Raw genomic sequence first — 20,681 nt, 5'->3', positions numbered from 1 at the left:
TATCCTATCAACCTGAGCAATAACCTTGAGAGATGCATGGATTTGGACCCCAAGGCCCATCTGTTCCTCCGTATTATTAAGTATCCGACCATTGGCATGTTAGTATGAATGTGAGATATGACTGGGATGGAAAAATCCTTACTGTAATAGGTATAATGTGACAAATAGACTTAAACTGAATTTAAACCTTGCCAGAGCAAGTGGGCCTCTTTGGCGAGGTGTTACCTGGCCCATTTAATGGGGTAGGGCAGATGGTTCAGCAGGCTGAAAGTGTAGAAGGAATAACGCACAATCTCAGTCAGTGTCCAGGCTGCAACGAACAGGAGCACGCTGTCTTCACTCTGAACCTGGGAAAACAAAGGAAGGAGTGAATGAGAGAAAAATTTCTCCTGTGGCGGGGTTTCAGCTGAAACAAAAATCCAAATGTTGGCATGACTGAGAGTGCAGCACCTCCTGCCGTAACTGCAAGGGCTCTGGTCAGGTTGTACTAGGAATGCAGCTGACAGATCCAGTCTTAATTGAAAAAAGATACACTGACATTGGAGGAGGTGCAAGGAGGTTCACCAAATCGATTCTAGAGATTAAGAGTTGGTCAACAAGGAGAGATCGAGTTGTCTAGAGCAATACTCATTGGAATTCAGAATAATGAGAGGGAATCGCATTGAAACTTATATAGTAAATCCCCTGTTATCGGAACTCAAGCATCCGGCAGCCTCAAGCAACCAGCAAACAAAATGTTGCAGAAAATAAATAGGTAAAAAATGTGGATGTTTAAAATTGGCTCGTCTTGCTGTTAGTTCGCCAATCACACAACACGCAACCGGAAAATTCACTTATTTACCAATTTCCATTGGTGCCAGTTAATAAAGGTTTTACTGCACAATTATGAAAAGGATAGAGAAGATTTAGGCAGGTACGATTTTTCCCACTGGTAGGTGATACTAGAACTAAGGGCCATAGGCTCAAGATTCGAGGGAATAGATTTAGGATGGAAACGAAGAAGAATTGGTTTTCCCCATATAGTAGTGAATCTGTGGATTTCTCTGTCGAAGGAAGAAGAAGCTGCCTTATTCATGGATAGATTTTTGTACTGTTGGGGGGGTGATTCAGAGTTATGGTGGAAAGATAGACAGGTGAAGCCGAGTCCATTGCCAGATCAGCCATGACAGTATTAAATGGAGGTGCAATGCAGACTTGACAGGCCAGATGGCCAACTCCTGCTCCTGTTTATGATCCATCTACTGAAATAGTAGGAGAACAAGTCTGTGCTAAACCGAACCTGTGACTTTCACAGAACTATGGATGACATTCCAATAAATGTGACACCGTCACTGACCGTTAAACTCTTTCTGTTTTTAATTTTTTTTTTAAACTACATGTCTATTTTTATTTTAATTCATCCAAGCGATGTGGGCTTTGCAGGCCAAGGCAACATTTCATTTCTCGTTTCTCATTGACCTGGAGGGGTGGTGATAAGTTGCCTGCCAGAACTGCTGCAGTTTTTGAGGTAGAAGTATAATCACAATGCTGTTTGGGAGGGAGGTGCAGGAATTGGACCTAGTGACAGTGGTGGAACATTTCCAAGTCACAATGGCGTGTGATAATGGATTTTTATCAAGGCATTCGATAAGGTTCCACATGGTAGGCTGCTCTAGATCACATTGAGTCCAAGGAGAAATAGCCAAATGGACAGAAAATTGGCTTCATGAAAGAAAGCAGAGGGTGATGATGAATGGTTGGCAAAGGAATGGTCAGTGGAATTTAATACAGAGGAATTTGTTGTCTAACATGGGTAGGTCCTACACAGTGAATGGTAGGGATCTGGGGAGAGTTGTAGAGCAGGTACGTAGAATCTTGAAAGTGACACCACAGGCCGATAGTGTGGTCAAAGAGACGCAGCATATTCACCTTCAACAGTTGAAATATTGAGTATAGAAGCTGGGAGGTCATATTCCAGCTGTACAAGACATTGATGGGGCATCATTGGGAGCACTGTGCTCAGTTTTGGTCCCAGTGCTGTAGGAATGATGTGGTCAAACTGGAGAGGGTGCAGAGAAGACATACAAGGATGTTACAAGGTTGAGCTAAAGGAAGAAGTTGAACAGGCTGGAGCTTTTCTCCTTGGAGCACAGGAGGATGAGGGGTGATCTCACTGAGGTGGACAAAATTGTGAGAGAAATAGATCAGGTGAACACAGTCTTTTGTCTTGATGTAGGGGAATTGTTAATCAGCAGACATCAATTTAAGGTGATAAGAGAAAGATTTATTAGGAATCTGAAGGGTAACTTTAAAAAAAACCCAAAAGAATGTATGAAATGGGCTGCTGGAGGTGGTTGAGGCTGGTAATGTTTCATTTTTGAAGAAAAAATTGGATGGATACATGGATCAGATGGGTTTGTAGGGATATGGGCCAACTGCAGGCAGGTGGGTGGGAAATTTTGGAATGTTGGGTTGAAAAGCCTGTTTCCACATACTGTGACTCTATTACTTCCAAGGCAGAACAGGAATAACAATGGATCATGTTAAAGTAGTCACTCTAACAAGGTATAATACAACATTCTCCCCCAGAAACAGCAGGCAAGAAGTATCCCCCAATCATAAATGGAAGGGCAACAGAAACCTATCCAAATACAACCACAGACATTTCCCTTCAATCCCCCCTTACCTGTTTCACACTGTGTGTAACTGCCCAGGTCAAGAATACACGTGACATCACCTGGAACCCTGTCAGGACCACAGAAGATGGAACAATTCCTGTTGAGAAAAAGAACAGTAACGTCCATGAAATGAGCCAAGGCTAGTCAAGGGAATGACATTAGATAACAAAAAATCCAAACAAAAGAGATCAGTTCTTCAGTTGATTCTTAAAGAGGGAGATTGGAGACGTTGAAATCAAAGCATTTGAAGACATAGCCGAGAATGGATTGATGAATTGCCTTCAGAGATTTGTAGAGCTGCAACATGACCTATCCACTCTTTCATGGGCAAACCAATCTACAGGGTACAGTTTTGGGCTTCTTATTTAAGAAAGGATGTGCTGGCATTGGAGAGGTTCAGAGAAGATTCACAAGAATGATTCCTGGAATGAAGGGATTAGCATATAAGGAACATTAGATGGCTCTTGAACTGTTCTCCTTGGAATTCAGAAGAATGAGTGGGGATCTCAGAAACATTATGAATTTTGAAAAGTTGTTTCCAAGGATGGGGAGACTTGGGCAAGAGAGCACAATTCCAAGTTTGAAAATCACCCATTTAAAACAGAGATGCGGTGGAATTTCTTTACCCAATAAGTGGTATTTAAGGCAGAGATTGATAGGTACCCAAATAGTCAGGGCATCAATGGTTATGGTTATGGCTGGAAGGCAGGGGAGTGGGGCTGAGTGCGAAAATGCATCAGCTCACGTTAGAATGGTGGAGTGGACTTGATGGGCCATTGAGCCTCTGCTCCCATATCTTATGCTCATGAATATGCAGTGAATGGAAAGGTGCAGATCACATACACGCAGAAGAGATTTAATTTAAATTTGGAACCATGATCGCAAACTTTGTAGGCCAAAGGTCCTATGTTGTACTATGTGTTCACCCAACTTCGTTTATTAAGTTATCATTGAAAATTGTTACACCATCTTTTCAGGCACCATCCAGCTTACAGCAATAAGCTATGTGAACCTGCATGTATATTAATGCACCAAACTTTACTTTTTGATTCTGTCAAATTATTAATCGCTAGGAATAAGAACCTTGAGACTCAGCTTCATTAGAGAATCCAGTCCCCCTCAGTTAAGTAACTAAACCAGGACACAAGTATGTTATTACAAATATAGCAGATCCTACTTGGCAAAGTTTGGCTAAAGTTCAGTGTATACATCATCCTTCATCCATAAGGGTATTATTAATTTATAATCTGAATGTTAGAAGGGTGATACTTTATAAAAATTGTCCACTATACATGATTCTATATATCACCACATTATGGTTTTAGGGCAGCACAGTTAGTGCAAGGCTAATACAGCACCAACGAACTGGGTTCAAATCTGCCTGTAAGAGTTACCGAAATTTGAGTTTATGATTTCTCAGTTTTCAAATAAGGGTTTTATTTCAGAGATGTATGTGTTGTTACAAGACACTATGGATAAAATAAATTTAGATAAATCTAGGATTAAATGAGAAAATGATTTAATTTGTGATATTAATCAGGTCGATTGGGAGACGATGTGTTTTGATGATGTGACTAAATTGTTTAATGTAAGATATAGTATGATTAATTATAATTTTTTGCATCAGTTATATCTAACCCCTGAGAAATTGAAAAAAAATATGGATTTAGTAACTCAGAGTTGTGGTTTAGATGTGGATTATGGTAGGAACATTTTTACATTCCGTTTGGCATAAAATTAGGGAATTTCTTCAAAATTTGTTTAAAATCCCATTTTTGTTAGGTCCCAATTTTTTTCTTGTTGGGTTATACTGCTCCATTTATGGATTTGGGGTTAGATAAATTTCAGACAGCATTTTTACATTTAGCATTGGCTGTAGCAATTAAATGTGTTGCGATTTCTTGGAAAGACGAAGTTGAGATAAATGTAAATCATGGGCGTAATGAGTTGAGGTCCTGTATTTATATGGAGAAAATAACATACAATTTGCATGATAATTATGATTTTTTTTTGTTAAGATATGGTTGCTTTATTTGAAATGTATGAATTTAGTAATATCTTAAACTGCTGTATGTATTTTTTAAAATTTTCTTTATGCTTCCCTTGTGGGGTTGCTGAGGGTGGGAGGAAGGGGGTGGGATAGTTGTAGTTTTCATTTTTATATTATGGACTTTGTAAAAGTTTTTGTTTTGAAAATATTAAATAAAGTTTTTTTTAATCTGCCCAAAAGGAGTTTACGCATTCTCTCTGTGACCTGTGTGGGTTTCCTCCAGGTGTTCTGGTTTCCTCCCACCCTCCAAAACATATGGGTTTAGTATTTGGGCAGCATGGGCCAGAAGTTACCATACTGTATCCCCAGGTTAAAGAGAAGTACATACATACCTACAGCACAATGAAGAATCTGGTGGGGGGAGGGGGGGGGGGAAGAAAAAGAGACACATTTAGCAATGCACTTGCAAATCTTTACTCATTTTTAAACTAAGTTATAGTATGTCAAAATATGTTCAAGAGTTTGGCTACTTCGCAGTAAGCACCCTATTCACTGAAGATGCCTTAAGGAAGCCTGCCTGGTATTTCATCATTTGGTGAATGCAAACTAGGCTGTAATACTAATTATATAAATTTATGCCATAACATTCATTTTAATAGCTGACAGAAGATCCAGGGTGACTTGAAGTAGAACTTTTTATTTTAATTGAGAGTTTTCCAGGTGAGATATAGCCTTACCTTTGTCTTTTTTTTATTCACTGTATGAATCAAAAGCTACAAATTGTTTGTAACCTTCAGGATAAGCTAATCAGAATTTTTTTTGGTTATTTTTCCTTTTTTTTAAAAAAGAGTAGATTAGGTGTTTTTTTTTAAATTAAAAATATTTTTGATGCATTTTCTGCCTTCAATGAATGCAGTGGAGTGGGGACTGTTTGAAGTTTTATCTTAAGGGTCTCCAAAGTGGTCGATATCAACCCCTGAGGGTCAATGGGACCATCTGTGGGGTTGATAACACTGGTGGAGGGTCGATTGCAAATAGCGCCAATGGCAGCATTGGCCAACAACTCGCGACAGTGGTCTTTGGTGGTCGCCATGTTGTATTTGATTTTGGCCTTTCAATTAATTTAGAGCAAATGGGAGGACGGAAAGAAGTATGTGTAATCATCAAATTGTTTGGACCATTTTTTGGGAAAAAAGCGGGGCAGACTTTTACATGGGTCAATCTTTTGACCTCATGAGTACCTGTGTTGTTCATGGTGTCGGGAGATCGGATGGCTGGACTGGGTGGTATGTTCATGATTGGGACATTGGTAGCTCAGATGGCATCAGGGTGAGGATCCGTGGTTGGGAGTTCAGATGGGTGTGCTTCGGGGTGAGGATCCGCAGTCGGGTGATTGGGGCGGCCGCTGGGGCCAGAATCTGCAGTCGGGAGTTCAAATGGCCAGGCATTGGGGCGAGGATCCGTGGTCGGCAGTTCAGATTAGCGGGCGTTGGGGTGAGGATCTGCGGTTTGGATTTCGGATGGGCGGGCAGCGGTGGTGAGGATCTGCAGATTCGGATGGGCAGGCATCAGGGATGAGGATTTGCTGTTGGAACATTGGGAAAATGGATGGGCGTGCAGCGGAGACCAAAAATAGAGGGGGGGGTTAAATTTAACACGGATCAACTGTTAGTCGAGTACATACGGTACCCATGTTAACGTCCCCTATCCAGTGTTGCCGACATCCCCACCCCGATGTCCAGCAATGCCAACCCCCGCCACCAACCCCTCCCGGTCCAGCGCTGCCACCCTGTCCAGCACTGGGATTTCATGCATAGGGGTCAATGAGGGATCAAATATTCCATGAAAGGGTCAATGGTCTAAAAAGTTTGGGGGCCCCTGTTCTATCTTGATACATATACATATGTAATATTGTATTTTCAGTTTAATTTCCTTTTCTTCATTGTATTTATGATAAAAAACAAAAAAAGATTGAAAAAGAGAGTTTACAATGGTCCAATTGTGAGATGTTTTCAATGGAGCAACATCCATGGAAGTCATCTACTTGAGATGCTCCCTAAAGGTAGCCAATATCACGAAGGATCACCATCTCCCTGGTCACAGCCTCTTCTCACTGCTGGCTTCAGGCAGTAGTCCAGCACCTCTTGATTCCAGAACAGTTTATTTTCCAACAGCTACCAGTGTCTTGTAATACCTTAGACATAAACTAATGGATCTATCTGTGCTACTGAAACATCACTCCCCCTCCCCCTCACAACAGCAACACTGAATATCTATCTAGTCTTTGGCATATTGTGCAATTTAATTTATACTAGTGTGGTTGGTGCATCTTATATACCCATCTGGCTGCAACAAGATAGTTATGATTGAGTGGTTATGATATCTAATGCACATTTGATAGTATGGTGGATGGAATAACTTTCAAAAGATAATTGTTTTGAGTATTTCAAGACAAACAAAATATACACAGCAAGAGAAGATTGCAGGGCAATGGGATTAACTGGATTTCTCCACAATATCACACGTGCACTGTTTCAGAAGATCATCGCTGAGCATCTCTGTACAGCTCCACTACCATGACTCTGAACTTTCTGCTCTAATTCCATTCCTGCTCCGACTTCTATCTTGGCCTCTGGCACGTCAAATGAAGCTCAGTAGAAGTTTGAGTGCCACAAGATCTCACATGCAGGCACATTGCAGCTATGCATTCCCACAATAACTACAGGTTGAAAATGTTGCTTTTTTTTAAATTGTTTTTTTCTGTCTTCTTGTGTAAAAAAGATAATCTAATCTTTTCCAGTTTTGCTGGAATCTGAATGTTTTGTCATATTCTGCCACACCCCCTGTTTTCTCTTTCTATATCAAAAGTACTTTATTTAATCTGACTGTGTTAAAGGCACTCTAAAATTGCAGTCATTTTCTCCCCTCAACTATTAAACTAGTTCAAGGAGACATTCTTCATATTATCAGTACATACCAATGAATGGAATTCAGATTGTTTGCCTCCAAATACTTTTTTTGATTGGTGATAATGTAGTTGCGCACTCATGCCTCCAACTCAGTGAAAGACCCTTTTGGTCTGTCCGAAACTTGTTGGTATTTCAGCACATCGAGATATCGGAAAGAAAATGCTGCTGGCTGTGGGAGCCCCTGCTGAGGGACCCAATAAATTTGACACAGCTAATGCGAGTGCTCTATGGGAAGGACCACAGTCTAGAGTCCTGTCACCAGACATTCAGGGGCTGAGACTCAGAGAAAGCCCCTCAAACAGAGGAGAGGAGTGGGGTGGGGGAAAGGTATAATACCTGGTGGCAATGGTGTAAGTAGAGAGTGAATGTAACAAATGTACAATGATGGGAATGTATGGTCTTGACACTAAAAGTGCAAAGAGACTTGGAACTATTTTCATTTTGTAATTTATTGTCAATAAAATCTATTTTTAGCTTTTAAAAAACTAGTGCATCCCACAGCCTGTAGCCCCAGCAACATTACAAGGCCAGGATTTCTTCCAACCAAAGCCATTCACAACAGTAAAGAGTCCCCCCCCCCCCCTCCACCCAGATCACCATCTACCTACACTATTAATTTGACCATTATCTACTTTTAATCAACTGTTTTGATTTAACACTAAACAAGGAATCAAAGTTACTAAGAACAGCAATTGTTCGGCTGCTTTAAGAAAATGAAAGATGAAGATGTTACTTTGACAACTAAATATGAACACTAACCAAAAGATGCCAGGAAAAGTATCAATTTAAGGTACTAGAAAATGTTGTCTAAAATTCCATTCTGGTGTACTCCAAATAAAACCCAGTTCTTCTAACGAGACCCTGATGCTCAAGTAGAAAATGGAATGTTTTGATCTTATATGGTAAACCATGGTTAATGAAGTCCAGGTTGGTAAGATGGGAGAAGAGGAAAATAAACCAGTTAGATAAATAGGATATAAAGCTGAGAGCATGTCTCTTCCACAGCTCTGAAATTCAAGGTGATAGGATACCTTGCATAGAACAATTATCTGACAAGGGGTCATTGTGAAATGTGATTAATTGAGAGATCTTGTGCTTGTCCATAGAGCTTCGGAACCTTGTACAAATTATTAAGTTCCAAAGTAGACATGGATTGGGGAACCAACTGTTAAATGTCTAGTTCAAGCCACTGGTTTGCTGGTCTAATGTGCCAGAAACAAGTTCTAATCCCCTCAAATGGCAATGAATTCGAATTAATACAGTGGTCCCTCTTATCTATGGTTTTGCTTTCTGCAGTTTCAATTGCCCGCAGTCAACCACAGTCCAAAAATATTAAATGGAAAATTCCAGAAATAAACAATTCATAAATTTTAAATTGTGCACTGTTCTGAGTAGTGTGACAAAATCTCGCAGTGCGAGACGTTAATCATCCCCTTTGTCCAGCATATCCACGGTGTATATGTTACCTGCCTGCTAGTCACTTAGTAGCCGCCTCAATTATCAGATCGACTGTTGTGGTATCACAGTGCTTGTGTTCAAGTAACTATTTTAAAAAAAATAGTTATAATTGTTCTATTTTATCATTATTATTGCTGCTATATTTTGCTTAATTTATAAATTAAACTTTGTCATAGGTATGTATGTATAGGAAAAAACACCGTGTGTGTGTATACATATTATATCGGTACTATTTGCAGTTTCAGGGTTTTGGAACATATCGCTCACCGATAAGGGGTGGGGACTACTGTAATTCTATTAGCTAATAACTTAGAATTACTGTAAAGTCTCTTTTATCCGGAATTCAAGTGACCAGCAAAAAAAAATTGCAGAAAATAAATTGATTAAAAAAAAGCAAGTTTAAAAATGGCACCCCCTAGTGGTCAGTTCACCAACTGCGCAACACACAATCTCAAGCAAACAGAAAATTCATTTATCCGGCATCTACCAATCCTCATAGTTGCTGGATACTGTGGGTTTCATTGTATTAAAATAAATAAATGCAGTATCAATGACAGTGATCACAAGGCTGCCAATAGGCACTTTCAGGTGGCCAATTGCCCCGCATGTAAAGCCGCATGTTTAGGCAATATGCGGCTGTTTTGAGGCAACCTGAATGTGCAGGAGGCACTCTTGAGGCGAGCTACGTGACCCTCCTCCAAGAGGGATAATCAGCTCAGCGGCTCCCCCAGCCACCTGAATGCAGCAGGCTGAAAGCAAATGTTAAAGGGTCAGGCTGCTGATCATAGCTGACACTGGGCAGGACCCGGAGTGTGCTCAGAGCCGCATCCTGTGCAGCTGTGTCCTTCAGGTGGCCATCATTGCGCCTTAAATGCTGCCACCTGAACGGCAATTTAAAGGGCCGCTTCTGCTTCTTCAGGTGCATTCTTAGCATAGAATGCACCTGAAAAAGCCTAATATTACTAAAAAAAAACTATTTAAGTTCATTTATGGTCTTATCCAGCCCTAAATGCAACTCCACAGCAACGTGAATGGTTCTGAACCCATCATTTGGTCACTCAGTTTGAGGGCATTTGAAGAAAGGTGATAAATGTGGTAATGATTGGCAGGGAACCCCCGAAACAGCAGAATAGAAAAAAAACCGCGGGGGGGGGGGGGGGAAAGGAGGGATGAGCACTGGTGCAATAAATGATTAACACTAACAGTTAATGATAACTGTAATACAAATACAAATGACACTTTGAATGTTAAAAAATTGCAGCTTTTCCTTTACGTGCATATGACTAAAACACTACAAATGTAAAAAGACCTTGCACCATATATTTTATATTGTGAATACAATCTAATTTAAAAAAATACTGTCCTTGCTAATCACATTCACCTACTGTTGATAGCCCCTTTTCCACTGGCACCCTGTCCCAGCAATTAACTGGGAATTTACTGGGACAGGCTTCAGTGGAAAAAGAAGACTGTCCAAATGTCAGCACCAAATGACATCATTTCATACTGGGAATTAACCACCTCTACCCCTACTCACATCCCCGGCATTTGCTGATGCTGGCACGCTGATAACACCAGTGGTAAAGGGACAGCAGAAGGTCATCTGTTTCCAGTTGAAGGTAGAACACTCCAATCCCCAGGAATGAATTGTGTTCAGTGGAAAAGCAATTAATGTCCCAGTGGAAATGGCACAAAGGACTTCCTATCCTGGGACACTGCACAGCCAATTAACTGGGTCGCCAGTGGAAGGGGGCTAACATATAATTTCCTCCACTTTTGTAACAGGCATTCCCCCCTTAATGTGGCAATTTGTATCATCTTTATCAGTGGAGTGACCACAGTCAGAGATGGAGATTCTACACTTGCTGAAACCCAAGTTAACCAAATGTTATGATAATTTTTGTGATACAAGGAGTGCACTGCCAGAGAAGAGCATGGGACGTTGTGCAAACACTCACCTCCAACAATGCCCCTGTTTGAAAGAACTTCAGTGGTTTTTCGATGGAGTAGTAGAGACCATGGTAGGTCCCACGGGCCACCCCGGCTCGAATTAGACCCACTGCAATGACCAGCCACCTGAAGCAACAGAAGAAGCATTTAATAAACAGGACTCAAAACCTTTCAAGGCAAAGATCGCTTTAATCCACAAGAAGTTGGATTAAAGAGATCTGGCTGTAGTGCACTACCCATTTCTAGAACAGCAGTTTTTCCATTAACTCAGACTAACTCTAGCTCCATTCAATAGAGTGCCATCAATTTAAATGCAACAGCATCCAGACCAACATTCTGGATTGGTACAGCAATGCTATAAGACAAAATGACACTATTTCAGACAAGGTGGAAAATGATGGCAAAAGGGATCTAAAATGAGAGGCTCAGAGGTAGAGACTGTGAGGTTATAGAGTCCAATTAGTACAGATGAAGAGATGCACAAGCAAGCATATGGGCAGAAGAGCTTTAGACAAGCACATTTTGCATTCAGATTCAAAATCTGGGTCTGAAGTGACTGCAAAGATGTCTTCATTCCTGTGGAAGATGGTATAGAGCTTTACTGCAGAGAAACAATTTCAGCCCAACTTGTCCTTATAGACGACACTCTCCTTATTCTAATATATATCCTAATTTAAAAGTACCACCTTCCAAAAGCATGAGCTATGATATTCCGAATTTAAACCTCATTAATCCAATAATTCAAACTCTGTGGCTGCTGCTTTATGTCGCTTTAATTCATTAAGTCTTTCATAACGATGAATAACAAAGCATTTACTGTTTGATAGAGATAAAAAATGTATATAAAGATCAAACTTTAAAGAGAGGTACAATAGTATTTAAAGAGATACACAGAAGATATAGATAAATAAATTTAAAGTGACAAAATTCAAGGAAAAATTTCTCGTGCTCATGCCTCCTTCACATTGTCAAATAATGAGCAAGTCATTAGTGTGGGCGGATATTACAACATAATACATCATAGACACCATGGTCACACTACAAACCATAGTTCTATTAAAGAGACAAGCACAAAATTAACTAAGGATCAAATAACACAAGGTTTTAACCTTAATAGTCCTTTCTGACTAAGTGCTCTGTCTGAGCTAACCCCCTTTCTCCTGGTTGGACCATATCTCTCTATTGCGGCACAGCTTTGCATAGCTGTCAGCACAATGCCTTTACAGTGGGGTTCGAAAACCAAACGGTCTGTAAAGAGTTTGTATATTCTCCTCATGTCTGTGGGGGTTTTCCCTGGAGGCTCCAGTTTCCTCCCACCATTCAAAACATACTGGAGTTGTAGGTTAATTGGGTGTAAATTGGGCGGCATAGAGCATGGTGTATGTCTAAATTTCAATTTTTAAAACACAATTCTGGAGAAACTCAGCTGGTCAGTGCACTTTATAAAGATAAAGATACAGTGCTCGCCATGATGTCTGGGACAAAAAGCATTTTTTAAAAAAGATTTATTTGCCCCTGTGCTCCACAGCTTTAAATTTTTAATCAAATAATTCACAAGATTAAAGTGTACATTGGAAATTTTATTCAATGCTATTTGTGTACATTTTGGTTGACAGTGTAGAAATTATAGCATTTTATAGGACATAGTCTCTTCATTGCAGGGCACCGCATTTGGACACAGCAATGGTATGTATATTAAGGTAGTCATGGTTAGTACTTTGTAGCATATCCCTTGCATACAATGACTACTTAAAGTCTTTGATTCATTGACATCACCAGATGCGGAGCATCCTTTCTGGTGATGCTCTATCAAGTCTTTACGGCAGTTATCTTCAGCCCCTGCTTGTTTCGAGTAGCTTTACTCTTTTCTCTTCTGCATATGCAAGGCATGCTCAAATAGATTTAGATCAGATGACTGACCTGGCCATTCAAGAATTTTCCTGTTTGTAGCTTCATTATGATGAGAATTCTCCTGTCATCGGCAGTGGAGATCTTCCTTGGAGTACCAGTCCCTTTGCGATTACTGAGCTCACCAATGTGCTCTTTCTTCTTAATGATGTTCCAAACTGTTGATTTTGGTAATTCTAAGGTTTGGACAATGTCTCTTACTATTTTCTCTTGTTTTTCAGCCTCATAATGCCTTCTTTGACTTTCATTGGCACAACTCTGGTCCTCATGTTGAAAAATGGCAGCTTCAGACTCCAAAGGTGATCAAAAGCTTTGAAGCAAGCCTAGCTCTCGTATACCTGCATCAATGAAGAAATTATACACCTGTGAAGCCAAATCTCCCAAACATTATGGTGTCCTAAAATAGGGGGAACAATGTATAAAAAGTGCTGTAATTTCTACAAGGTCAAACCAAAATGTATACAAATTCTCTTTAATACATCTGTAATGGGCACTTTAATCATGTGAATTGTTTGATTATAAATTTAAAACTGTGGAGTATCAGAGCAAATAAAGGAAAAAAAAAAAGTGTCTTTGTCCCAAACATTATGGAAGGTGCTGTACATAACCAACCTTTTGGACTTGAGGGTATATCAACTTACTAAAATCGTACACATGTACCTGTTCAAATGCATCTCAGGTAGATCATGATAATTAAGGGGTAGCGATACATTTCCAAGTCAGGGTGACGTACGATTTGGAGGGAAACCTGGAGGTAGAGAGGTTTCCAATGTCTTGCTACTCTTGTTCTCCTTGATGGAAGATGCTACTGATTTAGAAGCTGCTGTTAAATGGCTAAGGTGGGTAATTGCAGTGAATGATCAAAATGGTGCGCATTGCAGTTACTGTGGTAGACTGAATGAATGCTCAAGGTGGTTGATAGGATGCCAATCAAACAGGCTGCTGTGTTCTGTCGGCATCGAGCTTCTTGGAAATTCTGGAACTGCATCCACATAAATAGAGAGAGTTGATTTGTACTTGCAGGTGGTGGAAAGATTTTACAGTGCATATGCCACAGAATACGTAGGCTTTGATCAACTCTCAGAGCCACTGCATTTAGGAGGTTGGACCCTGCTGAATTTACTGAGTGGTCAAGGGTATCCCTGGGATAAAACTCAGCCCTGACAATTGCATTGAACATCAAAAGTAATGGATTCAACACTTTTCAAGTTTCATCATTAAACTTGTCTGGATTTTTTAATGGTGCTAATCTTACTTGGCTCATCAACCCATCCCTGACTGGTTGCTTCACTTGCAGAGGAATTATGAATGGAATGGAACATGGTTTAATCATCAATGAGCATTCAAGAAGGCCACCATCAGACCAAGACTGAAGCAAAGCACAATAACATGCCTAAATGTTTACTGATTGGTGGCTTTGATATCCATCATCATGAAGTACTTTGAAAGGCTGGGAAGTGGCTCACATCAGCTCTAGCCTTCTTGTGAGTCTTTACCCACTTCAATTTGTGTACCGTCCAAACAGGTACATGACAAATACTCAGCCCTAAAACATCTGGACACCTACGCCAAACAAACGTTTATCAACCATAGCTCCACCTCCAATACCCTTGTCCCCCATAACCTCATCCTTGATCTACAAGACCATGGCCTCAGAACCCACTTGTCTCCAACAGACCACAGTTGGAAAATAATATCTCCTCTATGATCACTGTGCCCCATAAGGATGTGTACTCAGTCTTCTACTGTACTTCTACACCCAAGACTGCATAGGTACATATCACTCCAACTCTAAGTTCATTGACAACACCATAGTCCTAGGCCAGATATTAAATAACAACTTGGAATACAGGAAGGAGATTTATAGTTGAGTGGCTTTGGGCCACTCTTTCAATGCAAAACAAGGGAGATTTTAGACTTTGGGGGAGGGGAGGGGAAGGTGGGTGGGGATCGAATTGCTGAGGCGGAGACTAGACGTAGCTTCATGTTCTTAGGAGTAATCATTTCTAGCAACCTAAGCAGGAACAACCATGTTGATGCAATGGTCGATAAAGCATAGAACACTACAGGCCCTTCAGCCATTGATGTTGTGCTACAACATATATTCCTTTAAAAAAAAAAGTATTAAACCCTCCGTACCCTGTAACCCTTTATTTTTCTTCCATCCATGTGCCTGTCTAAGAGTCTATGAAATGTCCCTAATGTTTCAGCCTCCACCACCATCTTTAGCAAGGCATTCCAGGAACCCACAACTCTCTGCGTAAAAATACATACCCCTGATATCTCTCCCCAACTTCTCTGCCTTCACTTTGTACATATGTCCTCTGGTGCTTACTGTTCAGAATCAGAATTTATTGTCGTGAACAACTCATGAAATTCAGTGTTTTGCGGCAATATCACAGTGCAAACATTCATATTATAACCAAGATCCAATTTCAATTTATTGTCATAGTAATAAAACAGTGTCCTATTACATGAAATTCACTTTTGCCTGCTGCAAGGCAGAAATTACCTAGGGCCCTCTTACATTTCTTAGTTAAAGAAAGAGAACAAAAGAGAGTCCCCCAGAGTCACAGAGTGTCTGTAGATTTGCATCCAGTGCTTCTGCAGCCTCCCTAGAGTCTCGTCCAAACCACTGGCAACTCGAGCTCCAGATCCAAACCTCCAACATGGTCAGGGACACTTTTCAAAACCCTTGGCACCTCCTCGCATGCCAGTTCCGATACCTGGTATCCCTCCTGCCAGTTAGAGGCAGTTTCCAGCAGTCCACAGCCCGGCGTGAGTCTCCCGTCAGCAGCCTGCAGCTACCATGGGTTCCTCACCCTGAATCACCAACAGCTCACTGCAGAGCTCCCCTCACTGGTCCCTCACATTCCTGTGGGTTGTCCCTCTGCTTCTCCTTCTCAGACACGGGTTGGTCTTCCTGTTTTTTGGTGCCCTGCTCCAGTCCTCCACTTCCCCCGAGTCTGCAGTCCCTTGTAGCTGCTGCTGATCAATAGGCGCTGCCATCTTGGACACAGACTCACAGTCGCGTGATCTCAAATAAAATCCACTGTTGGCTCCCTCAACAGGCCATTCAAAGCCCACGTGGAGCTGATGGGGAGTCGACTGGGCAGCTGGATCGCTACATCTCTGCTCCCTCGCTCCCCATGGGTCCCCACCACCGGAAGTGCTGCCACTACAGCGGCTCTGGCAGTGCCGCCATATTTCCATCTTACAACATTACTATAAACAAAATAAAAATAAAAATAGTAGAGCATGAAAAGTAAGGCAGTGTCTTTGGTTCATTGATTATTCAGGAATCTGATAGCAGCGGGGAAGAAGCTGTCCTTGGGCCATTGAGTGCTCAACTTTAGGCTCCTGTACCTTTTTCCTGATAGCAGCAGAGTGAAGAGGGCTTGGCCTGGGTGGCGGGGGTCTTTGAGAATAGAGATTGCTTTTTTTAAGACACCGCCTTATGTAGATGTCCTCTATGAAGTGAAGTCTGGTGCCTGTTATATCGCAGACCAAGTGAACAACCCTCTGGAGTTTATTCCTGTACTGAGAGTTGGCGGCTCCATACCAGACAGTGAGGCAACCAGCCAGAATGCTCTCCACGGTCCACCTGTGGAAGTTTTCAGTGACGTACCAAATCTCCCAGACACCTCACAAAGTATAGCTGCCAGCGAGCCTTTTATTGTGATTGCATCAACTTGGAGGCTCCAGGACAGAACTTTAGAGATGCTGACATTCAAGAATTGAAGTTTTTTTTGAATATTTTATTTAAGATTTTCCGAACTTAAGATCAGTTATCAACATTGTCAATGTTAATATTAACAGTATCAATTGCAATTTACAATTGTCAATTTTATACAAAATATCCTGTAGAGTTCAAGCTTTTTCCTTCCCTTTCCCTTCCTTCCTATTCTCCAACCAATCACAATTACACCACACTCAGGATATTCACACAAAGATATAAAACATACATCAGGGGTTTATGGTTTGTAACATCACGGGAGGCAGTGCTTTGGCTGTTTTCTTCTCTTGACTTTTCTGGGTTGGGATGGGATGGACCCCAGAATTTGAAGTGATTGACCCACTCCACTACTGAGCTCTTAATGAGGAATGGGTCGTGTTCCCCTGACTTCCTTCTGAAGTCCATAATCATCTTCTTGGTTTTGCTGACATTGAGTGCAAGGTTGCTGTCATCATTACACCATTCAATGAGCTGATCTATCTACCTCCTGTATGCTTCCTGATATTCTTTCCCTGGGAAACAGGTGCTGGCTGTCTACCCTATCTATGCCTTTCATAATCTTATAGACCTCTATTAAGTCTCCTCTCATCCTTCTACCCTCCAAAGAGAAAAGTCCCTTGCCTGATATGACTTATTTTCCAATTCAGCTGACATCCTGGTAAATCTCTATAGCTACCTGACATCCTTCCTATAATGAGGTGACCATAGCTGAACACAATACTCCAAGTGTGGTCCACCAAAGATTTGTAGAGTTGCAACATGACCTCTCTGCTCTTGAATATAAACCACAACTTCCTTAGAAGCCCAAGGATGCTTGGGATGACTCCCATTCCCTTTAAAAGCTCCTACAGGTACTTCTTCGAAAGCATCTTAGCTGGATGAATCACAGCACGCTGAGGGAGCTCTCTGCTCCAGAGGAAAGAAGGTGATGAATGTAGCTCAAAGATTCACGCAAATCTCCATCCCCTCCATCTTTTGCTGTCTAGAAAAGGCAGCCAACAAACGGAGTTCCAAGATTTTATATTAGCATAAAGTTCCTAGTAATATCTTGAAGCCACACCTGAGGTCTTTTTGGATTGTAGCCAAATTACAAGGGAGATAGCTAGGGTTGAGTCAGCACTCGAGATTGGTGACAAGTTCTCAAATCCATTTGTGAAAGAACACAAAATGTCTCCTTTATTTGAAGCAATGGATCAGAGGCAGAATATGGCAGTACTGGAGCCAGGGCTATCCCTCGGCACACTCCTAAATAGAAATGCACGAGGAAAAAGTAGATCAGGTCAGTGATGCTGCAGTCAATGCAGAAATAATTGGGTCAGATTCTCTGGCCTGATTAATAAAGGTAAATCTATCTTTCCTCACACAGCACAGACAATTTCTCTCTCATTAAAGGCACAATGATCAACAATCTAATTAGCTACTTATGCAGAAGTAGTTTCTAAATAAAGCATGAAAGTATCCAGATCTGAGCCAAACAGAGGAATTATACAAATACAAAACGTTTCTGCTTATCCGAAATGCTCAGGTCCGGACGTATATTAGTTAACTGCATTTTTTGGATAACTGAGAAATGGCTTTAAGCAGCTCAGTAGGATCAGCAAAATACTTGTATCGGCTTTTGCCAATCCCCAACACCTCCCACTGCCGTTGCCGATCCTGCCAAGAGACCAAGGTCCCCTCTTGTGCCACCAATCCCCGACACCTCCATACTGCCAATGCAGATCCTGCCCGGGAGCCTGAGGTTCCCACTCCTGCCTGGAAGGCCACTCTCCTTGATGATACCGGGACAGTGGAGAACCAAGCAGGGTTTGCGTCATGGAGGGGGGTGCATTTGCAGGCCATGCCCCCCCCAAATGAGTTATTGTGTCCCCACCCACCTGGTCTAATGCTGTTGCCGCCACTCCACCCCTGATCTGACGTCGGTGCCAACCCCCTAGGTCCGACATTGCCACTACCACCACTTTCCCCGGTCTGATGCTCCACCGCCGAAAAATCAGTGTCCCCCCCCCCCACCGCCATGGGTATCCTAATGCCCCTCAATTTAGATTTGTTCTAAAGCCAACTTTGGAACCAAGTACAGTGGAGGGTGAAGAAGAAATGGAAAGACAGAGGGGAGGGAGTTACCTGAAATGGGGACAATCTCCCCATGCACTGCCTGACCCATTGACTTCCTCCAGTTGCTTACTGATGGCTCTAGATTCCAGCCTGCTTCTCTGAGCAGGCATCCAGCTGTTCAGCATTTGTCTTCCCAGCTAGTTCTGTGCTCTACTGTTACCAAACTGGGGCTAACAGAACGTCAGAGCCCTACATGAGCACATTGGATGAATTTTTTTTTTCCAACTTTTGATGTAATGTTGCTGTGCCGAAATTTTTTTTCAGATATCAGATTTTCGATTAAGTGGTTTTTGGATAATCGGAAATGTACTGTATTACATTTAGAAATATAGTAGTAAACAGAAATAGAGCACATTTCTCTATTAGCATACATTAAGCATAATGAAGATGGAAATAAGGAGGACTACAACCCCCTTTTCCACTGGCATCCCAGTTAATTGGTTGTGCAGTGTCCTGGGATAACTACAGATAATTTAGTTTGACATCAGTGTTAGGGAAAACTGCTGGAGAGGATTCTGAAATGGGGTCTATCAATATTTGGATCGCCCTGGGAAAATTAAGGAGAGCTGGCATAGATTGGTCTGTGCGAAATAGAGTATCACAAACTTGATACAATTTTTTTAAAGCGTTACCAAAGAGAGTAGATAAGGGCAAGGTAATTAATATCATTTATATGGATTTTAGTCAAGCTTTTGATGTCCTCGTATGGTAGGATAGTATGGAAGGTTAGGGCACAGAGGAGAGGAGGCCAACTCATGAACTGGATTTTTAAAAAAAAATTGGCTCAGTGATAAGAGTCACAGATGGTTGTAGAGAGTAGTTTTTTTTTCATACTAGAGGACCATAACCACTGAAGAGCCTCAAGGTTCAGTATTAGGATTGTGGCTTTTTGTAATATAGGCATACAAAAATGTTTTGGGCAAGGGTGTTTGGGCAAGGTAAATTTGCTGATGATGCCACACTGGACAGTAAAGGATACCTCAGTTTGCAACCAGATCTAGACCAGATGGGAAACTGGGCTAAAGAATGGCAGATGCAGTTAAACTCAGGGAAGGTCAAAGTGCTGCATTTGGGTAAACCAAATCATGACAGGACTTAATCTGGTAACAGCAAGACTCAGAGTGTTTTGGAGAAGAGGGACTTGAGGGTACAGCTACATAAAGATGGCAGCAAAAAGAAGACAGAGCAGAACTGAAGTGAAGCAGGTAATGCAATAATAAAATAACAGTGCAGGGGACATTGTTACACTAAGTCAAAGAGTGCAGTGTACAGTATGACAAATACAAAATGCAGGATATAAACACAGACATAAAACAGTACATCTTTTACCAATAAGAGGTTCATTCAAGAGTATGTTAACAGCAAGAAAGATACTGTTCTTGAATTTGGAATTTAGTCATTTCAACTTCATCTCTCTTCTGCCTGATCTAAGGGAGGGAGGGAGAGAGAGTCCAGCTAGAGTGGGATGGGTCCTTTACCATGCTGACAATTTCCTGAGACAGAAGGCATTGACAGAGTTGATGGAGGAGGTCAGTTTGCATGATGATAATAATGATGGATTTTTTGAATGATGAAAATACAGGAAATAAAGTAGAAATGTAGCGAAAACTGGCCACTTTTCAGTTCAGGGAATTAGTCTGTTTCGTAGTTCAGGTTGGCAGCTTGGGAAATAAAGACAATTGTACCATAATTTCAAGATACCCATTTGCTTCCCAGAACTTCATGCTGCCAGACACAGGGACATTTCTCCAAATCCAAAGTCTCCCCTCCCAAACACTATCTCTCTAAGAATGCCTTTGTTTTGCAGGAGTTTGCTATATTGCAACAGTCTTGAATTATTTTTGTGCAAGCTTGCTACCTTTCCAAACATTTGCATGACTTGTAAAGACCTTTGGCAA

At 41.3% G+C, this 20,681-nt stretch overlaps 1 protein-coding gene across 2 annotated transcripts in view; it reads right to left on the bottom strand.

Moving 5' to 3' along the window:
* The window catches only part of hacd2 (3-hydroxyacyl-CoA dehydratase 2), a 103,413-nt gene that overhangs the window by 79,689 nt on the left and 3,043 nt on the right, over positions 1–20,681 (bottom strand). For both annotated transcript variants that reach the window (XM_069934779.1, XM_069934780.1), the window contains exons 2-5: positions 11,033–11,150; positions 5,040–5,058; positions 2,666–2,754; positions 226–347 (exon numbers count right to left, since the gene is read on the bottom strand). In XM_069934779.1, coding sequence (XP_069790880.1) covers positions 226–347; positions 2,666–2,754; positions 5,040–5,058; positions 11,033–11,150 — 348 coding nt within the window. The remainder of the gene's footprint in view (positions 1–225; positions 348–2,665; positions 2,755–5,039; positions 5,059–11,032; positions 11,151–20,681) is intronic.

The sequence above is a fragment of the Narcine bancroftii genome, chromosome 4, assembly GCF_036971445.1.
Source record: "Narcine bancroftii isolate sNarBan1 chromosome 4, sNarBan1.hap1, whole genome shotgun sequence".
Classification (NCBI taxonomy): Eukaryota; Metazoa; Chordata; class Chondrichthyes; order Torpediniformes; family Narcinidae; genus Narcine; species Narcine bancroftii.
The sequence above is the reverse complement of the archived record's forward strand: the minus strand, read 5'-3'. Positions and strand labels throughout refer to the sequence as shown.